This window comes from Castor canadensis, chromosome 14 (assembly GCF_047511655.1).
Source record: "Castor canadensis chromosome 14, mCasCan1.hap1v2, whole genome shotgun sequence".
Taxonomy (NCBI): domain Eukaryota; kingdom Metazoa; phylum Chordata; class Mammalia; order Rodentia; family Castoridae; genus Castor; species Castor canadensis.
The window spans coordinates 58,859,331-58,881,955 of record NC_133399.1 but is presented as its reverse complement, the minus strand read 5'-3'; the positions used below and the strand labels follow the sequence as shown (position 1 = coordinate 58,881,955).

Genomic DNA, 22,625 nt, shown 5'->3' with positions numbered 1-22,625 from the left:
TCTCTTCTTCTGATAAGACTTCATTTGACTGTTCTCAGTACTGCATGACTTTAAACTTATCCTTCTTGCACCCTCTGTCACATTAAAAATTCTGAACCCATAAACATGAAAGAACTCCTGAAGGAACTTTGATGTTTATAACATCAACATTTGGGCTGGGAGCAAGGCTCAAATGGTAGAGTGCCTGCCTATCAAGTGCGAGGCCCTGAGTTCAAACTCCAATACTGCCAAGAAAGAAAGGAAGGAAGGAAACAGAAACACAATATGTTAAGCATTGCGTGTGCTTTTTTGTTTTGTTATTTAATCCTCATAACAGTCCAGTTAGGTTCATACCATTATTGCCTCTGTTTTGCAAGTGAAGAAACTGAGGCACAGACAGGCTAAAGTCATTTTCCCAAAGTGACAGAGCTAATAAGAATCGGGCCTACAATGTAAACTCAGGCCTGAGGAATGGAGTGCCTGAGCTTCATCACTACTCTGTAGTGCAAGATTTTTTGGCCTGAGTGTGGTGGTTCACACCTGTAATTCCAGTACTCATGGGGTGGAGGCAGGAGGATCTCAAGTTTGAGATCAGCTTGGACTCCTTAGAGAGTTCAAGTCCAGCCTGAAGTACATAGCAAGACCCTGTCTCAAAAAATAATTAATTAAAAATAACAAATATCTAAATACTTTTGTGTTTAAATAGAAAATAAAAAACAGATTTTTATACACTTTTGTTAAACAAATCAGAACCAAGTATGGTGGTGCACACCTGCAATACCAGTACTTGGGAGGCTGAAGCAGGGGGATCACAAGTTCAAGACCAGCCTAGTCTATATAGCAAGACCCTATCTTTTAAAAAAAAAAATCAAAACGAAATGTTATCATTCGCTGGTAAATGGATGGAATTGGAGAACATCATTCTGAGTGAGGTTAGCCTGGCCCAAAAGACCAAAAATCGTATGTTCTCCCTCATATGTGGACATTAGATCAAGGGCAAACACAACAAGGGGATTGGACTATGAGCACATGATAAAAGTGAGAGCACACAAGGGAGGGGTGAGGATAGGTAAGACACCTAAAAAACTAGCTAGCATTTGTTGCCCTTAACGCAGAGAAACTAAAGCAGATACCTTAAAGCAACTGAGGCCAATAGGAAAAGGGGAACAGGAACTAGAGAAAAGGTTAGATCAAAAAGAATTAACCTAGAAGGTAACACCCATGCACAGGAAATCAATGTGAGTCAATGCCCTGTATAGCTATCCTTATCTCAACCAGCAAAAACCCTTGTTCCTTCCTATTATTGCTTATACTCTCTCTACAACAAAATTAGAAATAAGGGCAAAATAGTTTCTGCTGGGTATTGGGGGGGGAGAGGGAGGGGGCGGAGTGGGTGGTAAGGGAGGGGGTGGGGGCAGGGGGGAGAAATGAACCAAGCCTTGTATGCACATATGAATAATAAAAGAAAAATGAAAAAAAAATAAATAAAAATAAAATAAAATAAAAATCAAGCCAGATGTGATAGCTCACACCTGTAATCATGGCTATTGGGAAGGGGGAGATTGCAAGGATCATAGTTTGAGGCTAGCCAGAGCAAAAAGTTCTAAAGACTCCATCTCAACCAAGAAGAAGCTGGGCTTGGTGGTACATGCCAGTCATCCTAGCTACTCAGAAGCATAAATAGGAGGTTTGCCATCCAGGCTGGCCTAGGCATTAATTCAAGTCACTAATCAAAAAATAACTAAAGCAAAAAAGGCTAGAGGTGAGGCTCAAGTGATAGAGCTCCTGCCTAGCAAGCACAAGGCCCTGAGTTCAAACCCCAGTACTGCCAAAAAAGATTTTAAAACAAAATTTTTTTTTAAGTTATCACAGACTTACCTGGATATTTAGTCACAAATATCACAGGTCTCTTAAGAAAGTAATTTTCAGAACTGTTAGATCATCGTCTACTGACTCTACTCCATATTCAGGCAGGGCCACAATTAACCAGCTCAGGCCTGATAAAATTCCATAACTTCTCCTCATGATTCATTCCAAACTTTAAGTCAGGAAATTTCAAACTTGTAAGTAATTTAAATACTTTATGCGGCAGGCTGTGTCCTAGGTTGATAAACCTCAATATTTCCATTTTTCCTGTGCATTGACTCAATACATAGCCCAGACTGGCCTCCAACTTTCAATCCTCCTGCCTCAGCCTCCTGAATGCTGGGATTACACGTGTGTGTCATCAAACTCAGCTTCTTACTCAACTATTAAATAAATATATATTAAGCATGTCCAGAACATAATGAGAAAAGAAGCAATCAAAAGATTGGCCACCAGGGTCTATTTGTGTTGGGGAAGGAAGGTGCGGTGAGACTGAGAAGAGGAGCTACAAATATGGAAGTGGGCCCAGGGTCCCAGACCAGCACTCAGTAGCCCATTCATGGGTTTAACCATATAATGCCAGAATAGCCCAACATAAACTCAACAAAATTCAACATAACCCAACAAAAATTCCAGAGCAAACCCAGGGAAGGTGAGGCAGAAGAATGAGGAAGTAGAGTTTGGTCGACATGGGGTGGAGACTGAGCAGATAGAATGTCATAAAAGTCCCTCCTAGGACATGCCAGGTTCGGGAGACATCTGGTTGGGAACATCCTTGGAACCCCCTTTTTGTGGATAACTCAATAGCTAAATAAAAGAGGATGTTTGTGTAGAATGGAAAGTCCCAGAGTCAGTCCTAGGCAGGAGCTGGGGCAAGGGACCCTGTCCTCAGATGACCTTTTGAGACATTCCCCACACACACCCCTACTTAAAGCTTCACACATACAGACTGCATCTTGTGCATGTAATTACAGTTCAAAGCATTATGGGAAGGGACATGTGCAGTCAAAAATAAGTTCTATAACATCCTCCTGTCAATCAAAGTTGTCAAAAAGGCCTTTAAGCCCACCCACCCTGCAGTCCAGCTTCAGCCTTAAATTACAACCCAGAAAGAGAATCAGGGTCTTGAGCTGCTTCCGTCAGGTCCACTCCAGTCTGTGGGAGTGTATAATTCCACTTCCAATAAATCTACACTTTGCTTGCTACTCCTGTGTGCTTTGTTCAGTTTGCCAAGAACCTGGAACACTGGCACACCCAAGAGGGGCTCAGACCACCACCACCCCTTCTCAGGTACGAAGGGGAAATCAGTCAATCCCAAGCAGCAACGCCTGGAAATCTTACTCTTTCAGTTTCCTGAGTCCTAAATGCATCTGTTACTGCCAGGTTGCCAATTTCCTTATGTAAAAGTTTTTCATTTATGTGGGCTGGAGGAATGGTTCCAGGGTTAGAGTGCCGGCCTAGCAAGTGCAAGGCCTGGAGTTCAAACCCCAGAACAGAAAGAGAAAGTTTTTCATTTTCCAAAAGCTTTAATTGAGTGGACTATAACCTTCCTCGCCTTCAAACAAAATGACTTCAGTAACTGAGAAACGCCCTTTAGACTACGAGATAAGTCTTGGGTTTTCGTCCTGGTTCCACTGTGCCTTCAGCCCGTATTCCCTGCGCACCTAAGCCCCGGGGCGCTGGTGGAACGAACCCCTGCCCTCCAACGTGGTCTCTGCAGGGACACGATGACGTGCACCGGGCCCCGCGCTCTGCGACAGGTGCTGCCAGCCCGGAGGCTCGGGATGCGTCCATTCACTGCTGTCACCCTGGCACCTCACCGAGCTCAGGCTCTGTTCCTTAAAGCTGGAACAATAACTCCTTGTTAATTACTCTATGTTGCTGTGGGGACCTCAAAGGCCAAAGCGCCTACACGAGTATAAAGGACAATTCAAAGTAGGGATTGTTGACTAACGACGTCATGGTGCTAATCTGCACATTTCAAAGATTGTCGCTTTCAGTTGCGCGCCAGGAACTCGGCGAGCAGAGAGCAGAGAGCTGGAACGTGGCAACTTGCTACTACCTTCTCCCGAAGAAGAAAAAGAACCCAGGCTCAGCCGACTGTGGAGGGGAATCCGGAGCAGTCTCTGAAGTGAAAACCTCGGAAGGCGATAACCACGGCCACGCGTGTCCTGCGCTCGCGCTCCAGACGCTGGCCCCACGCCACCGCCAGCCAGCCAGGTCATCATCTCCTACGTGAGCGAAATCCTTAGACCCAGGGCCGACTCACGGGCGCCCCCTGGCGGCCGTGGAGGAACACTAACCGGCCAGAGAGCGAGGGGCGGAGCGGACGAACCAGGGTGAGGTAAGGGGGTGTGGTCTTTCCGCGTGAGCTGATGACGTCATCGAAGCGACAGGCTGGGAAGGAAGTAGCGTGGTAAGGGGTGTGGCGGTTTTTGCGGTTGCACTGGAGTTCGGAAGAGTACGGAGCGCCTGGAGGGACAGTCTGGTACGCGGCCCCCGCCTCGCAGTGCGCGCACCGGGCCGGAATTGGTCCGCGGTGCTCCGGAGTCCGGCCGCAGCGTCTCGTCTCCCCCAGCCGGCCCACTCCGCGAGCGAGAAAGAAACCTCCTTCTGTCTCATCCCCTGCCCACGGGCCCCCCAGCCGGTCCGAGCCGAGGCTCTTGGCGCTCTTGGGACGCGCGACCCTCTCTCGGAGGAGGGCGCATAGGGGCGCGAGGTGGGGCGGGGTGTCCAGGGAGGGAAGGGCATTGCACAAAGGACGCAACCGCAGATCGGTAGCTGGAGGCCGCCACAGTAAAACGAGCCCCTGGCAATCATCTGCACCCCGGTTATGTTGGACTAAATCCGGGAGGCAGAATCCATCCCATCGCTGATGGGCCCGGGCGCCCTGGCCTAACTTTGCTGTCAGTCACCATAGTTTTTCCAGATCATTCAGTGTCCAGGAAATGAGTCCTGGTTCCTGAACGCAGTTGGACCCAGGAGGCCAGGCCCCCAGTCCGGGACTCTCCCTGTTTGTTCTGATCACGGGCTTGGGCGCCAAGAATGTGGAGGAGATGTGGCTCCGGTCTTGGTCAGAGCCCTATCCAGTTTAGATCCCAAAGAATAACTGGGAAGACGGATGACAAGCCAGAGAATGCTACCTTGGAACTCTGCGGCTTGCTGTCTCTGTCTCACTAGCGTCCGAAAGGAGTAAATGATGGTTTTCTTTGCAATGGCAGGCAATTAGAGCTGGGAGGTTCTGACCAGAAATACATAGCCACACTGCCTGTCGCTTGACGTGGTCTGTAATTTGGGCCAACGTGCCGCAGCTGCCTCTCTCCCCTTTACTAGTGTGAGTGGCTGAGTGATGCACATTCGTGTTCACAGGAAGGGAAGGCTGGGTTCTGAACCCTGCCCAATTGGCACGGTTCTGTCTTGGGCGGGCTGGAGCTGGAGCTGCTTCTTCACTGCGGTGAGGAGCACAGTTCCACAGTTAAGAAATGGGAATGTTGACTGAGAACAAGGATGAAATGAGTTGTATGTTAGCCTCATGTTCCTACAACAGCTGCCTGAGTCACTTTCAGGGAGTTCTGGCTGGTGAGCTCTCACTGGCATAGCTTCTCTCCTGCATGTCAGACCACATAATTTCCATGTCTTTTCTCTAGGATAAAGTTCACTGATGGCTCAGTTGGGAGCAGTTGTGGCTGTGGCTTCCAGTTTCTTTTGTGCATCTCTCTTCTCCGCTGTGCACAAGATAGAAGAGGGACATATTGGGGTATATTACAGGTAAGGCAGACAGGTGGAAGCTTGAAGCTTTCTGTTAAATGGCTCCCTCTCCCAGTCACTATATGTCAGAACCTGCTGAATATTGTGTTTATATTTTATTTAATTGGGGAGTCTTTTTAGATGGAGTTTTGTGTCATGACTATAGAAAAGGCAGTTTAACATATATAAACTTAAAACCTTTTTAATGTGTCAAGATGATGCTGTTGGTGGTAACTGATAAATGTGTTTAAGACAAAACCTAAAGGAACCAATGCTCTTTGCACCTGATCACTGAGATACCATTTTCTCCTGCATCCCGTGGAAGTCTTGTCTCCACACTACCAGGCTTAACTCTACCAAAAACCCAACCAAGTCCCAGTTCTTGATGGCAATTTGAGAGGATAGGCTACTGTGCTACTTTGAGAGACTCTTAAAATGAACACTTTAGAAAAAAAGAAAGGCTCTGCTGGTTGATGCATATCAATCAAGGCAAGCCTTAATATGGTGGCTCTTAAAATAAAGAAGCCCCTCATGCCACTCTGGAAGCACTTGGAAATCTTCAGTTTCCTTCTAGTAACCTCCATGAACAAGATTTTTGCTTTAAGTCTATGTGCCAGTATGTCTGGATTGCCAACCACAGGTTCTAAAACTCTGATTGAGATTAGGGATGTAGCTCAGTAGAAAAGCATGTACTTAGCATACTCGTCCTGGGTTCACTCCCTAGCACCAAAAAAAGAAAACAAGGTTAAAATTCTAATTGAGTTCCTCCTTCCTCTTTCTTCTCACCATCTGCTTACACGCCCCCCCCCCCCCACCAAAAAAGGCTTTTATCATTTACATGCAACTTGATTATAAAGGTAACTCTACATATAGCCCAAAAAAATATATTTTAAATGACTTGTAAAGTATATTTAAGATTTTTCTTTTGGTTGGCCATGTCCCTGGACTCCACCAACATGCAGTTAACTGATAACTGGATTACTGGATTTAACTGTCATGGATTGCCACAAGCTCAACAGATATGACAAAGTAAAACAGACTTCCTCTCTTAGCTTGAGTGTCATCCAGAATTCTGCTATCTTTATTTCACTTAGCCTGGGTGCCTATTTTTCTCATTGCAAAAGCATAACCAGTGGTTTTACATTTATTTTGCCATCAGGCTTCCTAGAATATTAGAGTTGAGGTGAGAGAAAGAAAGGGATCGTGGACATGGCTCTGGCACATGTCACTATATTAAATGTCATAGGCTGAAGAAAAGGTTGGCCCACATGGTCTTGATCTAATGGATCCCTCTTGCCACAATGAACCTGCCTCTCTCTCCCTCCTCTGCAGAGGTGGTGCCCTGCTGACATCCACCAGTGGTCCTGGCTTCCATCTTATGCTTCCGTTCATCACATCCTACAAATCTGTACAGGTATACTTGGCTTGTGTGCTGTGGATGGACGACTGCAAATTTGGGTTGTTGAATAATAGATGATTTGAAATTATGGAGCCATTGGTTGAGTAAAATGCCTTTTCAGAGAATGACTGAAGGATCTTGTGCACACACATACATACACACAATGAGGCTCTTAATGCACTGTTTGATTATAGAAATAGGTGAATGGAGTCATTGCCTTGCCTTGGTGCTTCATCCCTAGGTGGAAATTATTTATTCACTTTCAAGACAGAGCCAAAAAAGAATATGTTCTGAATGTTTAGAAGACAAGCGTATGTATCTGTGTATTTTTTTTTTTTAACCTTTGGCAATGCTGAGGTTTGAACTTAGGATGTGTGCTTTCTCAAGGCTTACTCTACCACCTGAGCCACACCTCCAGCAGTTTTGGCTTTTAAGTTATTTTTCAGGACCTCATTTTTTGCCAAGGCTGGCCTGGGACTATGATCCTCCTACCTGTCTTTCCACATATGTGGGATTATGGACATGAACCACAATACCTGGAGTGTTTGTTGAGATGGGTTTTGCCCAGGCTGGTCTCAAACTGCGATCCTCCTGATCTCAGCTTCTTAAGTTGCTGGGATTATAGGTGTGAGCCACTGCACCCAGCCTGTTTGTATATTTTAAACTATAGGTTACCACAATAAATGGAAATAAAGCCTGGTAAATTTGCTGGTTCTTGTTTGAACTTCAGAAATGTGAACATAATTTGGGGGAGGAAAGTTGATTGGCTAATAAGATCTAATAGTAAGATCAGTTATAACAGATTTTAGCCTGGCCAAGTTAGTCTACACATCTCTGAAGTATATCCTGCTAAGAAAAATCAAAAAAAAAAAAAATACTAAGAATAACTTTTAAACCGACCCAGCAAGGGGTCTGTGGTGTTGCCTAGTGGTAGAGCACTTTGCCTAGCATATACAATACCCTGGGTTTGATCCCCAGCACCACAATAAAATAAACAGACCCAGCAAAATGTCCCATGATGCCTAATAATCTTTTTTCCCTATAAATTTCTCCTGCAGTTTACCATGCTTTAAGACTGTCAGAATGCATTCGGATACATTGTCTCACTTGAGTCTTGCAGTAGCCCTGAGAATGGGCTGAACAGGAGTTACCATCTGAAATAGGTTAAGTAAGGAATCTGCTGTGTCAAAACTAGTAAATGGAAGAGATAGAAGTAAAAAAGTCTTAAGACTCCCATTCCAGAGTCTTTTTCACTAAACCATTATTTCTCTGCATGTTCATATGTCATATGACTAGGGTAGGTATCTTGCTGGTTTAGAATCAAACCCTATAACAAAGAATTAGGTGGGATATATTTGTGTTTAACAAAGGCAAAACTCTACTCACACAGGTAGCCAAGGACAAGGGCATTTGGAATTCTGAATAGTAAGTTACTTTGTTTGTCACTGCCCAGTCTCTCAGCATTTGATATTTCCTCTGTTCCCAGACCACACTCCAGACAGATGAGGTGAAGAATGTACCTTGTGGGACCAGGTAAGGTACCCACAATAAAACTGTTAGGCCCCAGGAAGTAAGAGGAAGGGTTATCTGGCTGGCTGCAGTAAGAGACAGTGACACCATAGTGGTTTTATGAAATTCCCTTCTGCCAAGCTTCCTACATTCTGTCTTGACCAGGTGGTGAAGTGCAGAAGAAAAGGTTCTGGAAGGTTTGGGAGGGACTGGGATGCCATGGTGAGAAAACAAATTTATAATGAATATTTGAGGGGAATGGCAGTGCTGAACTAAAGTAATAGTGAAGTCAAGGTGAGAAACATTCACGGTAAAATTCCACAGCAACCTTGTATGTTCTGAAAGCTTCTTGACCCTATTTTCCCTGAAAGAGGTTGCATGGGTCAGAAGACATTGCAGATTCAAAAGATATGAACTACTCTTTTCTTTCACCCTAAAAGTCTCACTTGTGGAGGTATTTTTAAGAGGTATGCCATCCCACATTAGGTTGTCACTCTGAACACTGCAAAGCTCCTATTGGGAGATGCAAGGTGCCTTCTAATACCCTCCAAATGTTTCTGCTCATTTTCTGCTAGTCACATGTCTTATGCCATCATCTTGTTCCAGAGTTTAGTAATGATTCCTTGTCCCTTTCCCTCCAATAGTGGTGGTGTGATGATCTACTTTGACAGAATTGAAGTGGTGAACTTCCTGGTCCCAAATGCAGGTACATCTTCCAGTTTATCCCCCACCTCACCAGCTTACTTTCCTCACGTGAGTCTGTCTGGACATCTCAGGAAGGAAGAGCTGCTATTCCAAGAAAGTTTGAGAAGTTTGGAGATTTGTGTCTTCTTAGTCTGAGCCCTGTCCTCTCCTTTCTTCCCAGTGTATGACATTGTAAAGAATTACACTGCTGACTATGACAAGGCCCTCATCTTCAACAAGATCCACCATGAGCTGAACCAGTTCTGCAGTGTGCACACGCTCCAAGAGGTCTACATTGAGCTGTTCGGTAAGGAAGTGTGCTTGTCCATGTCACTGCCCACCCCCCCCCACACACACACACCCCTAGCCCTTCATGCTAGGCTTCAGTAGCCCTATGTCTCCCCCTGCCTACTTCTGAGTTCCCTGCAGGATAAGATAAGTAGTGCACAAGAGCTGGCCACAAAGGGAACTCCTAGAAAATGATGAGCACAACTAGGCCTTGTGGCACATGCCTATTGTCACAGCATTTACTGAAACAAGAGGATCATGAGTTCAAGCTCAGCCTGGACTACAAAGCAAGATCCTGTCTCAAAAAGGAAGGGAGGGAGGAAGGAAGGAAGATGTTGAAGACAGTGGAAGAAGATCCTTAGAGTTATCAAGCTTCAACACAAGATTAATAGTAAAATAAAATATTTACTTCTGGCCTGAATCAGAGACTGGAACAAAAATGTACTCTTACTGTCCCTAAAATGTTGTTCTATAATGAAGACACAGTCCTTTCCAGAGAATTTTACAGGTTATACAGCCCAACATCCTTATTTTAAAATATATGTTCTGAGGCCGAACAAAGAAAGTCATAGAGCTAGGTGCTAGTTAATGGCAGAGCTGCAGCTAGAACCTTCCTCTCCTGCCATCTCTTGATTCTACATCACAGTGAGCAAAGGGCACCCAGGAGTGGGTGGTGAAAGTAGGAGGTTCACAGTGAATTCTAGGAGATGAGAATCATAGCTTCTTATAGCTCCTAGGACCCCTGTGGGTTTTGGTGTTTGTTTTTCTCACTCTGTCCTTATAGAGATGAATAGGAAAGTACTTTGGGTAAAAAGGATACACATACTAAAGTAGACACCTTTTGTCTGCTCAAAGTAAACACAGCCTGACTTCAGCAGCAAAAGAAGGAAACATTTTAATACTTGTTATAACTTCTTTTTGGTATTTTGTTTAAATCTACTTGTAGAAATTTCCTAGAAGCTGATGCTAAAAGTAAGTGCATTTTTCTACATGCTAGGACTAGAGCATGAGGGCTGGTGGAGTGCCTCAAGTGGTAGAGCACCTGCTTAGCAAGTGTGAGACCCTGAGTTCAAGCCCCAGTTCTGCCAAAAAAAAAAAAGAAAGAAAGAAAGAAAAAAGAGGACTGGACAGTGATTTTTTTTTTTCTTTGTGATGCTGGGGATGGAATCCAGAACCTCCCACTGGCAAGGCACGGCCATATTCCCAGTCCAGGAATACTTTTTATAAGTAGACAAAAGGAAGAGTCAAAACATTGTCTCATTATAATCAAGCAAGTAGCTTATTGCACTGGTTTAAGATTTAGGAAATCATCAGAATTACTTTTAATTTTTCTGCAGGAGAAAATGATCTAAACTGATTTTATGGGTTTGTATTCTTTTATCACTTTTGAATTCATTGTCCATCCAAGAAAAAACTGGTTAATTTGCTGTTGATCTTTTTACCTCAAACTATTAGAGCTTTATGAAGTTCATTTTCTTTATAGCTACTGTTTTAGGTCTTGTGCCATTAAATGAATATTTCCTTTTTTTTTTATTTTTGTTTTGTTTTTTTTTCATTTTTCTTTTATTATTCATATGTGCATACAAGGCTTGGTTCATTTCTCCCCCCTGCCCCCACCCCCTCCCTTACCACCCACTCCACCCCCTCCCGCTCCCCCCCCCTCAATACCCAGCAGAAACTATTTTGCCCTTATCTCTAATTTTGTTGTAGAGAGAGTATAAGCAATAATAGGAAGGAACAAGGGGTTTTGCTGGTTGAGATAAGGATAGCTATACAGGGCATTGACTCACATTGATTTCCTGTGCATGGGTGTTACCTTCTAGGTTAATTCTTTTTGATCTCACCTTTCCTCTAGTTCCTGGTCCCCTTTTCCTATTGGCCTCACCCCTCCCTTGTGTGCTCTCGCTTTTATCATGTGCTCAAAGTCCAATCCCCTTGTTGTGTTTGCTCTTGATCTAACGTCCACATATGAGGGAGAACATATGATTTTTGGTCTTTTGGGCCAGGCTAACCTCACTCAGAATGATGTTCTCCAATTCCATCCATTTACCAGTGAATGATAACATTTCGTTCTTCTTCATGGCTGCATAAAATTCCATTATGTATAGATACCACATTTTCTTAATCCATTCGTCAGTGCTGGGGCATCTTGGCTGTTTCCATAACTTGGCTATTGTGAATAGTGCCGCAATAAACATGGATGTGCAGGTGCCTCTGGAGTAACAGTCTTTTGGGTATATCCCCAAGAGTGGTATTGCTGGATCAAATGGTAGATCGATGTCCAGCTTTTTAAGTAGCCTCCAAATTTTTTTCCAGAGTGGTTGTACTAATCTACATTCCCACCAACAGTGTAAGAGGGTTCCTTTTTCCCCGCATCCTCACCAACACCTGTTGTTGGTGGTGTTGCTGATGATGGCTATTCTAACAGGGGTGAGGTGGAATCTTAGTGTGGTTTTAATTTGCATTTCCTTTATTGCTAGAGATGGTGAGCATTTTTTCATGTGTTTTCTGGCCATTTGAATTTCTTCTTTTGAGAAAGTTCTGTTTAGTTCACATGCCCATTTCTTTATTGGTTCATTAGTTTTGGGAGAATTTAGTTTTTTAAGTTCCCTGTATATTCTGGTTATCAGTCCTTTGTCTGATGTATAATTGGCAAATATTTTCTCCCACTCTGTGGGTGTTCTCTTCAGTTTAGAGACCATTTCTTTTGATGTACAGAAGCTTTTTAGTTTTATGAGGTCCCATTTATCTATGCTATCTCTTAGTTGCTGTGCTGCTGGGGTTTCATTGAGAAAGTTCTTACCTATACCTACTAACTCCAGAGTATTTCCTACTCTTTCTTGTATCAACTTAAGAGTTTGGGGTCTGATATTAAGATCCTTGATCCATTTTGAGTTAATCTTGGTATAGGGTGATATACATGGATCTAGTTTCAGTTTTTTGCAGACTGCTAACCAGTTTTCCCAGCAGTTTTTGTTGAAGAGGCTGCTATTTCTCCATCGTATATTTTTAGCTCCTTTGTCAAAGATAAGTTGCTCATAGTTGTGTGGCTTCATATCTGGATCCTCTATTCTGTTCCACTGGTCTTCATGTCTGTTTTTGTGCCAGTACCATGCTGTTTTTATTGTTATTGCTTTGTAATATAGTTTGAAGTCAGGTATTGTGATACCTCCTGCATTGTTCTTTTGACTGAGTATTGCCTTGGCTATTCGTGGCCTCTTGTGTTTCCATATAAATTTCACAGTAGATTTTTCAATCTCTTTAATGAATGTCATTGGAATTTTGATGGGAATTGCATTAAACATGTAGATTACTTTTGGGAGTATAGACATTTTTACTATGTTGATTCTACCAATCCATGAGCATGGGAGATCTCTCCACTTTCTATAGTCTTCCTCAATCTCTTTCTTCAGAAGTGTATAGTTTTCCTTGTAGAGGTCTTTCACATCTTTTGTTAGGTTTACACCTAGGTATTTGATTTTTTTTGAGGCTATTGTAAATGGAATTGTTTTCCTACATTCTTTTTCCGTTTGCTCATTGTTAGTGTATAGAAATGCTAATGATTTTTCTATGTTGATTTTATATCCTGCTACCTTGCTATAGCTATTGATGATGTCTAGAAGCTTCTGAGTAGAGTTTTTTGGGTCTTTAAGGTATAGGATCATGTCGTCTGCAAATAGGGATATTTTGACAGTTTCTTTATCTATTTGTATTCCTGTTATTCCTTCTTCTTGCCTAATTGCTCTGGCTAGGAATTCCAGTACTATGTTGAATAGGAGTGGAGATAGTGGGCATCCTTGTCTGGTTCCTGATTTTAGAGGGAATGGTTTTACTTTTTCTCCGTTAAGTATAATGCTGGCTGTAGGTTTGTCATATATAGCTTTTATAATGTTGAGGAACTTTCCTTCTACTCCTAGTTTTCTTAGAGCTTTTATCATGAAATGATGTTGGATCTTGTCAAAGGCTTTTTCTGCATCTATTGAGATGATCAAGTGGTTTTTGTCTTTGCTTCTGTTAATGTGGTTTATTACATTTATTGATTTTCGTATGTTGAACCACCCCTGCATCCCTGGGATGAAGCCTACCTGGTCGTGGTGAATAATCTTTTTGATGTGTTGCTGAATTCGGTTTGCCATTATTTTGTTGAGGATTTTTGCATCAATGTTCATTAAGGAGATTGGCCTATAGTTCTCCTTTTTGGAGGTGTCTTTGCCTGGTTTTGGGATAAGTGTAATACTGGCTTCATAAAATGTGTTTGGCAGTTTTCCTTCCCTTTCTATTTCATGGAACAGTTTAAGGAGGGTTGGTATCAGTTCTTCTTTAAAGGTCTGATAGAATTCAGCAGAGAATCCATCAGGTCCTGGACTTTTCTTTTTGGGGAGACTCTTGATTGCTGCTTCAATTTCATTTTGTGTTATAGGTCTATTCAGGTGATTAATTTCCTCTTGGTTCAGTTTTGGATGATCATATGTATCTAGAAATCTGTCCATTTCTAAGCATTTTAAACAACAAAAAAGGATCTCTAATGTTCCAAAAAGAAAGTAAAAATACTAAACTGCTTTGCGTTCAAGCACTTCTTACTATCTTAACAGGTGAACTTGGTAGCTTGGTGAAGTATAGTTTTTATGTATACAGAGAAGCTGGGAAGTATTTGCTTTGAAACTTTTTTCTTTCTAAATTTTGATCTTGCTGACAAGTACCACTTTCCTTAGAATCTATGTACATCCCTAGAGGAGAAACTCACGTGACCCATCACGTTCCTTGAAGTCAAAAGGGTCCTCTTCAGGGCCTTCCTCTCAGAACTCAGCCTTGACTTTCCATCAAGAACATGACTCTCCATCATTCTCCAATGAAAGTTTTTTCTTACTCTGCTGCATGTTCTTGGTCCATTTCATAGAAATATTTTCAAATTCTTGTTTAGATGTTTCCCTGAAGAACCTCTTATTTAGCAGTGTAACTTAATTGTCATCCATCAACACTACCCTAACATATGTGCAATAATTGCCGTTATTACTGAAGCACCTGCAGGATGTTCCCCCAGATTTCCTAGTCAGTTAGCAGCCCAAGGACACAGGTTTCTACCTTCACTCAGATATAATTTGGTCTGGTAAATAAATGGCTGTTGCTAATTTATAGAGGATACAACTATCTTTTTTTTTTTTTTTTTTTTTTTTGCTATAAACATTTCATATTAGGCCTGGCAGAATGGCTCAAGTGGTAGAGGGCCTGCCTAGCAAGCATGAGGCCCTGAGTTCAAATCTCAATACTGCCAAAACCAAAAATTTTTTCATTTTATTTTTTTCAGAAAGTAGCTGCAAAAAAAGGAGAAAATAATCTAGATTTTATATATATATTAATAAAAACCTTTACATAATCTTTATGCATTAAGATCCAGGGATGGTCAGATGTTCATGTGTCTGTGACAGCCCTAACACCAGCTACCTCAGGCCAGTACCTTGGGCTCCTCCTAGCCAGTAGCCAAGTAGTGAAGGCCCTCTGCTTGGCCCCAAAGCCTAGGAGCTGGAATGGAAGGAGCAGGGAAAGCTACCCAACCTGGCTTTTTTTTTTTTTTTTTTTTTCACTCAAACTCTTCAGGCAAATGCAGACAGGAATCCCAGAAAGATGATGGATAATAGGCTACAGGCTATCTCAGCATTTAATTAAAGCCTGCAGATGTAGCTCAGTGCTGGATTGCTTGCCTAGCATGTACAAGGTTCTGTTTTTGAGCCCCACCACTGGGGGAAAAACTAGATTTTATTGGTATTCTAGCTAAAATACAAAATGTAAAAATGTGAACTATGGTATTTCTTTCTACTTGTCACATACCAGGTAGGAGGGGCTAACATTATGGCAGTTCTCCCTTTGTGCTAAGAGGCTTGTGACAATATGTCCAACACGCAGAAACATTACAGTCCCTATCAGTAAACACTGACAAGACAGGTGAAGAATGTAGTTTTAAAATTCTAACAATCAAAGCACAGTAATTTAACAGGTTTTTTTGTTGTTGTTTGAATTTTCGTTTTTGCAGTACTGGAGATTAAACCCAGGGCCTCATGCATGCCAGGCAAGCACTCTACCACTGAGCCACATCCCCAGCCAAAAGGTTCACTATTTTGGCTGCTAGCTAGCCAAAATAGTTCTCAGTTTTGGCATCTATAAAAGGAAAAAGACTTGTTATTCCTCAGAAGATCCTAACTGAGTACAGGTGACCAAGTAGATGGCAGCTGACAATAAGACAGATGATTCTGTATGAACATCTCAGCCCACTTTCATTGAGTCTTTTTCTCTGAGTCCTTCTGAGATCTCAGTGAGGTTCCCATGGGTAGAAGGCAGGGAAGAGAAGGTCCAGGTCAGAAAGGCAGCTTAGGGACTGCTGTTCCAAGGGCAGTCAATTAGAGCTGTTCCTATACTTTGTGAAATGACTCACATATGAATTCCAGACAAAGAAATTGGGACCAAATCAAACAGCATGTCAGAAGACTGTACATTTTAATTTTCCCCTTGCATTGTTTGATGAGTTCCTTGTAGAAATAGTTGTTTGGGCTCTCCTTGGCATCAGAGGATGGTTTTTTTGTTTTTGTCTTTTTAGAAACTTCTAAAATTACTAGATTTAGCTGGGTGCTGGTGACTCATGCCTATAATCCTAGCTACTCAGGAGGCAGAGATCAGGAGGATCGTGGTTCAAAGAGAGCCTCAGGCAAATAGTTTGTGAAACCCTATCTATAAAAAACCATTCAGAAAAAAAAAAAATTGCTGGCAGAGTGGCTCAAAGTGTAGGCCCTGAGTTCAAACCCCAGTACCACAAAAAATAAATAAATAAAATGAAATAAAATAAAATTACTAGATTCTTTTTAAACAGTCTCACTGTGTAGCTCAGGCTGGCCTCATAATTGTCCTGCCTCAACCTCCTGAGTGCTGGGATTGCAGGGCTGTTCCACCAAGCCCAGCTTTGCTCACCTCTCTTTCAGAATACATGACATTCCACCTTCGGACCTGCTTTCTTTTTTTGCTTCTGAACCTGACTCAAGGAACCAGGCTAGAACTGTTTGTACCTTTTCTTTTTTTAAGCTCAGGTAGTGCATGGTTGGTAGGTAATTTTATCTTGAGGCCACAGAGAAAGGCTACTCTTACATTTTGCTTATGTCAAGGGGTACTTAAGTGTGCTGTTCCAGAGGTCCTGCAGGGACCTTCAGGTTTCTAGACTTGATTAAGTGTGCTACTTTAAAAAGACTTTTTGCCTTTAAGCTGATGTTTTTGCTTGTACTTTAACCCCTTCTCCATCTGGAATTCCTTTTCTGTGTCTTTCTTGATTCCAGATCAAATTGATGAAAATCTCAAACTGGCTCTGCAACAGGACCTGACCTCCATGGCCCCTGGACTTGTCATCCAAGTAAGCATTGCCACAGTGGGAGGGTCTCCCGGCTTTGACATTGCCACAGTGGGAGGGTCTCCCGGCTTTGACATTGCATCCTCTCCTCCAAGGGATGTCCTTTTTGCACAGGAGAATCAAGGACCCTTGGGATCCTAGGTCCCTCACCACTCTCACGTTCCCACAATTGCTGTTTGTACCCTTCTCTAGGCTGTGCGAGTGACAAAGCCAAATATACCTGAGGCGATCCGCAGAAACTACGAGCTGATGTGAGTATGCCCTATGCCTACACTGACCACCTCCCACCATGCTTTCCCACTTTCTCACCTCATCCTATACACAGTTAACCAAAGCTGTGTTAACTGGGCTTTGCATACAGTTATTCTTTCTTTCTTTTTTTTTTATTTTCTGGTGGTACTGGGGTTTCAACTCGGGGGCAGAGCCTCACGCCTTGCTAGGCAGACACTCTACCACTTGAACCATTCTGCCAGCATGATTCCCTTTCTTGAGCATTTGTTGTAGACTAGGCACTTTAAGATTGGGCAAGCAGGTCAGGGCTCCTTAATTTGTCTGAGAGCTACAGAAGAGCCCTAAAGGGCAGTGGTACTTTTAAAGAATCAAGGGCCTTGTGTCTGCTCAGAGGCTCATGCCAAAGATGGAGATAAGAGGGAAAGACAAATAAGTGGACTGGCAGGTGTATTTTATTAAAGTACACTTTGGTTTGGTTTGGTTTTGAAACTGAGTCTTTCTCTGTACCCAGACTGGCCTCAAACTCCTGGGTTCAAGCAGTCCTCCTGCCTCAGCCTCCCAAGTAACAGGCTACAAGCACACACAGCCATGCCCATCCATTATGTTATGTTTTATTTCCTACAAATTAGTTATCTTGGAGAAGAAAGAGAGCCATGTTACTGTCTACAGTACTGAACGGCCTTCCAAGAGAGCAAGAAATCCTAGTGTGGCTTTCCACAGTGGAAAAGTTGGGCTTCTCTAGGGGACAGTGAAGTTCCTCAGAACCTCTTATTGTAGCTTCACAGTTGCATACTTTTTCCCCTTTCAGGGAAAGCGAGAAGACAAAGCTTCTTATTGCAGCCCAGAAACAGAAGGTGGTGGAAAAGGAGGCTGAGACAGAGCGAAAGAAGGCCCTCATTGGTCTGCATCTGGTTCCTATTCCCCTTTCAGGGCAGAAGGGCTGGGGATGATGGGAAGATGCAAGGAAGACCCAGGCGTGGTTAGACCACATAGTTTCCAAAACACTTCCACCATGCAGGAGTGGCATGTATATCCTTAAAAGCAAAGTTGAAATGATCAGAGGTAACAAGCTATGAGTTTGCATATATCTCATAAATGGACGAAGCCCTTCCTGTTGATTTTTAATGTATAATAAGAAGCCAAACAGTTATTGAGCACTTACTATGAGCCATGTAAGCACTTAATATGTGAAGTAACTCAATCCTCACAACTGCCATGTGAGATAGGTACCGTCATTAGCCTCTCTAAAGCTAACATGTCCAAGGCCATGTGGCAAGTAAGTGGTGAGACTGGGGTTCAAGTCCAGAGACTCTGACTAATCACTGCATTAAACGTGACTACTTCATACTTGCACTGAAAGCATGCTGCTGTGCTCACTAGTACATTCCATCTCTGCCCAGGTGTGCCTGTCACTGCTGCCCTGTGGGGACAGTGGCTCTCTATCTAAGCATATTCAGTGATGCATCTCAGCATGAAAATCAGGTGAAATCAGTCAGACTTTTAAAGCATCAGCATTTAAGTCCATCCTTAACTTCATTTACAGAGGCAGAAAAAGTGGCTCAGGTTGCAGAAATCACCTATGGGCAGAAAGTGATGGAGAAGGAGACTGAGAAGAAGATTTCAGAAATTGAAGGTAAGCAAAAGGGACCTCAGTGCCTGAGCTTTGCTCACACCCCACTTTGTGGCAAGTGAGTGGGAGGGTCTTCTCCCTTGCTCTTTAGTTTCTATCCTAGGATGTCATCATCTCTCTGAAACATCAGTTTTACTGTGTACTTAGACTCAAGTTTTGAGATTTTGGCCAGGCTAACAAACCTAAGTAGATGCTAACTAGCATTCTACTTCAGAGAGCATGAATTCATTCAGTAAATGTTGGTTGGATGCCATGATACACCAGGCATTTTGTTAGACTTTTAAAAAGGAGAAACAGTTATGGTTGTACACATCTGAAATCCCAACACTTGGGAGGCTGAGGCAGGAGGATCTCAAATGTGAGGCCAGCCAGGCTACATAGTGAAATCCTGTCTCAAAGAAACAAAAAATGGCATTATTTTGGTCTCAGAGACTGCTCTCAAGTCCATGCAATGTTAAGTTTGTTTCAAAGCACACGCTTTCTCAGCACCAGCAACTCTGGAGCTGAAGGGAAGAGTTTTCTTGGCTGGCTTTCTCAATGTCATTTGCCTTCAGTTCCTGCTCCTGAGCCCTTACCTCCTTCCCATGACCCACCTTTTACTTCTGTCAAACAAATTCCAGGACAAAAACAGATCCTCAGAGCGCTTCACCCCAAAGTGTTAGGTCCAGGTATACTCACTTGGGGCCTTTCAGGCATTGAAGGGGCTCACTGAAGAGTGAGTTAGGACATTACAGACCAGCAGCTCCTCATTAGGGAGCTCTTAGCTAAACAATGTGTTTTCATTTCTTATAAAAACATATGATCAGGTGCTGAGGCCAGTTGAGTGGTTGTAGAACAGCCAGAACTCCTGCCAGACTGTAGGCTCCTCCCCCAGGGTTATCTTGTGGACATTCAGAAAGGCTCCCCACAGACTGACCTTTCTCCTGAGGCATTTTGCTACAGATACTACTCACATGAAACTGGCCTCATTACCAAAGCAAGGGGGTAAATATCAAAATTTTTGCATCAGCTTGACGGAAATCTAGTCTCAGAGCTAAGCAAGGAGGTATGTTGCTTGCATATTGAAATTTTTAAAAAGTGTAAATCCAAACAGATGCTGGTCTAGACCACAGAAGGTAATTCTCTCTTAGAAGTGTGCCTGCCAGCTTAATCACAGATCATCAGAATCTTTTTAAATGACTCATGGAAATGAAGGGGTATGAACCTGGAGAGGGACTGAACTATTTTATGTTTACGGTATTTAGTTTTAGGGTGGACCATCCACCAACCATCTTCAGAACCTTCTCAGCTTCCCTTACCTTGCTGGGTATCACAAGAGGGATGAGGTGGAGAGTTCTGGAACTGGAGCCTGGAGCATGGTGCCACTGCTGTGCTTCACAGATGTAGAACTACAAAAAAGGGAAGCGTGTGAAAATATGAAGTGTCTCCAGGTAGCATTGCTTTTACAGATGCCTTCAAAGGTGTATGTAGCCACAGCAACAGACTTGCTTATAGCTAGTTCCCATCCTAGGGAAATGCTTCCAAAGCATGTTTTCATCTTTGGTTGATCCTACAAGTACAATAGGAAAACTACCTTTTTCCCCTTGTAGGCAATTTTTAGGAACAATTATAGGGACCAGAACATACTCCTTTCTTTTTCTTGAGACAGGGTCTCACTGTGGAGCCCAGGCTAGCCTAGAACTCAAGATCCTCCTGCCTCAGTCTCCCAAGTGCTGAGATTTATAGAGATGCACCAACATGCCCAGCTTTTTCGCAGAAGCGGGGTGGTGTATGGGACTGGGAACCAAACCCAGGGCTTTGCACATGCTAGGCGAGCACCCTACCACAGAGCTATATCCCTAGTCCCCAGAACACAGTCTTCTCAGGGCCTCTGTGCCTCCTGCAAAGCCTGAGGGTTTGCACTTCATTCATTTCCCTGTACTCTTTGCCTGTCAGATGCTGCATTTCTGGCCCGGGAGAAGGCCAAAGCTGATGCCGAGTGCTATACTGCACTGAAAATAGCTGAAGCAAATAAGGTAAAGGCCCAACGCAGCCTGATAAAGACTTGTCTTTGGGTTTGGGTTTGCATTGCTCAAGAGTTCCCCAGTGTTGAATGACCACCCAGCACTCCTCGTAGCCAGAGCTAAAGACTCCTGTGCTATGTGGGACATTTCCCTTTTATAGGAGGCCCTGGTAGAAGTTTAATACGAAAACTTCTAAAACTCATCACTCTGTCTTGAAGGTCTTTGATTTTTTTTCTCTTAGAGAAATTTCCCTATGGTAATGTAAGAGGGAGGTCATGAAAAGTAGAGAGGGGTATATTTCTTGGGCAGAGACCTCCATATGAAAGTCAAGATGATGCCACCCAAAATGTTCTCTAACCTTGTCCCACCTGAGCCATCTTAACTTCTACCACAGCTGAAGCTGACCCCAGAATACCTGCAGCTGATGAAGTACAAGGCCGTTGCTTCCAACAGCAAGATTTACTTTGGCAAAGACATCCCTCACATGTTCATGGACTCCTCAGGTCTAAGCAAGCCATTCGAGGGGCTGGCTGACAAACTGGACTTTGGCTTAGAAGATGAGCCCCTGGAGGCCACCACAAAGGAGAACTGAAAAAAATTTATACAGCCTCAGATTGTGACACTTAGAGAGATCTTTATTTTTTAAGATGACATAGAATGCTCCTTTCTCCCACACTACCTTCTTTGACTCCTTAAGGTACAGTGGTGAAAAAGAAGAAATGGACTTAAATCCATCCCCGCTCTGGGAAGGGAGGTGGGATGGATCATTTGGGTTTTATTCAGGTAAGTAGGTTATTTAACTTCTGATTAGATGTGTAAACCATGGCTTGGACCTCTGACCCACGGGCACCAATTTTGTCCCTTTAAAGCTGGCCTAATTGGGGATGCTATCGCTACAGAGTGGAAGAGGTTTGATTTCCTTATTTGGGAAAGTGCAGCCCACCCTTCTCTCCCTTGCCTCCAAGCAGGAGGTGTCTGTGGGCAAAACTCATAACTGAGCAAATTTGCGTTGTGGAGCAACAGCTGCAGGGAATGTTGGCCTCCTGGGCGTTTTAGTCAGGAGCGAGTGTTGGTTATCTTAGAGGTGAGCTTTTTGGAGCCCTCCTAAGAAAGAACCTGGTGCTAGGTTTTGCAAATTTTCTATACACTATGCTCCTTGCACTAGGGCGAAGAGTGGTGGTTTCTGACTACATCTGGTCAGGACTTGGTCACCACTTCACAATTCTTTTTGAAATGTTTTGCATAATCTGTGATTTGGTTTTTTTTCTCTTCTTGAATAATCTGTTGTTTCCTCTCAGAAGACAGTAACAAACAAGTGTCTTACTAGCTGCTGAAGTGGGATCATTATACCTGTTAGCCACCGAAGTACCTGCTTGGCAGATTATATGTACCTAGAGACCAGGAGTCTTCATTGTTGTGGAGATTTTTCATTCAAGGCCTCTGATACCTGTGGGGCAGGAAGAAGGGTCAGTCAAGAGATGCCCTAGTCATAGTGCCTATGGCTTGTGCTGGGAGTTTATCTGACAAGGTGATAAAAAGAGCCTGTTCTCTAAGTAGCACATGTTTTTAAATCTAGGACTCCAGGCCACCTGGGGATCAGACAGAATGTTAAATCTCCAGAGAGAGCTATGTATTTGCAAGTCAGAGTTCATGCCTGAGGTCCTGGGTTGAACTGAGTCCTGGGCTGCATCAAAATCTATTAAAAATGTTTTCTTTTCCATTCCTACTTAAGGAAGATTATGAGTCACCATGGGAGAGTCAGGATGGGGACAGCAGATGGGAAAGAAAGGTTTTTCTAATATCCTGAAATTCAGTATGAGGGCAGGAGATCCAACTTATATAGCCCATGAGTGGTGTATAGAATTGGTAAGTGGAGGGCAGCTATCTGGAGTGAATTTGCAA

At 43.2% G+C, this 22,625-nt stretch overlaps 1 protein-coding gene across 4 annotated transcripts; it reads left to right on the top strand.

The window, feature by feature from the left end:
* Window positions 1-4,050: 4,050 nt before the first annotated feature.
* On the top strand, window positions 4,051-21,626 carry Erlin2 (ER lipid raft associated 2). Of its 4 annotated transcripts, none has more exons than XM_074054647.1 (12): window positions 4,051-4,189; window positions 5,493-5,613; window positions 6,925-7,006; window positions 8,478-8,524; window positions 9,145-9,206; window positions 9,366-9,491; window positions 16,789-16,862; window positions 17,052-17,110; window positions 17,899-17,990; window positions 18,634-18,723; window positions 20,656-20,735; window positions 21,118-21,626. In XM_074054647.1, the coding sequence occupies exons 2-12, from the start codon at window positions 5,507-5,509 to the stop codon at window positions 21,313-21,315; spliced, it is 1,017 nt and encodes a 338-aa protein (XP_073910748.1). In that variant the 5' UTR covers window positions 4,051-4,189; window positions 5,493-5,506; the 3' UTR covers window positions 21,316-21,626. The 4 variants fall into 4 exon arrangements, with proteins under 4 accessions (XP_073910748.1, XP_020012404.1, XP_073910747.1 ...); XM_020156815.2 differs by lacking the exon at window positions 4,051-4,189 and adding an exon at window positions 4,202-4,333; XM_074054646.1 differs by lacking the exon at window positions 4,051-4,189 and adding an exon at window positions 4,426-4,564.
* Window positions 21,627-22,625: the final 999 nt, after the last annotated feature.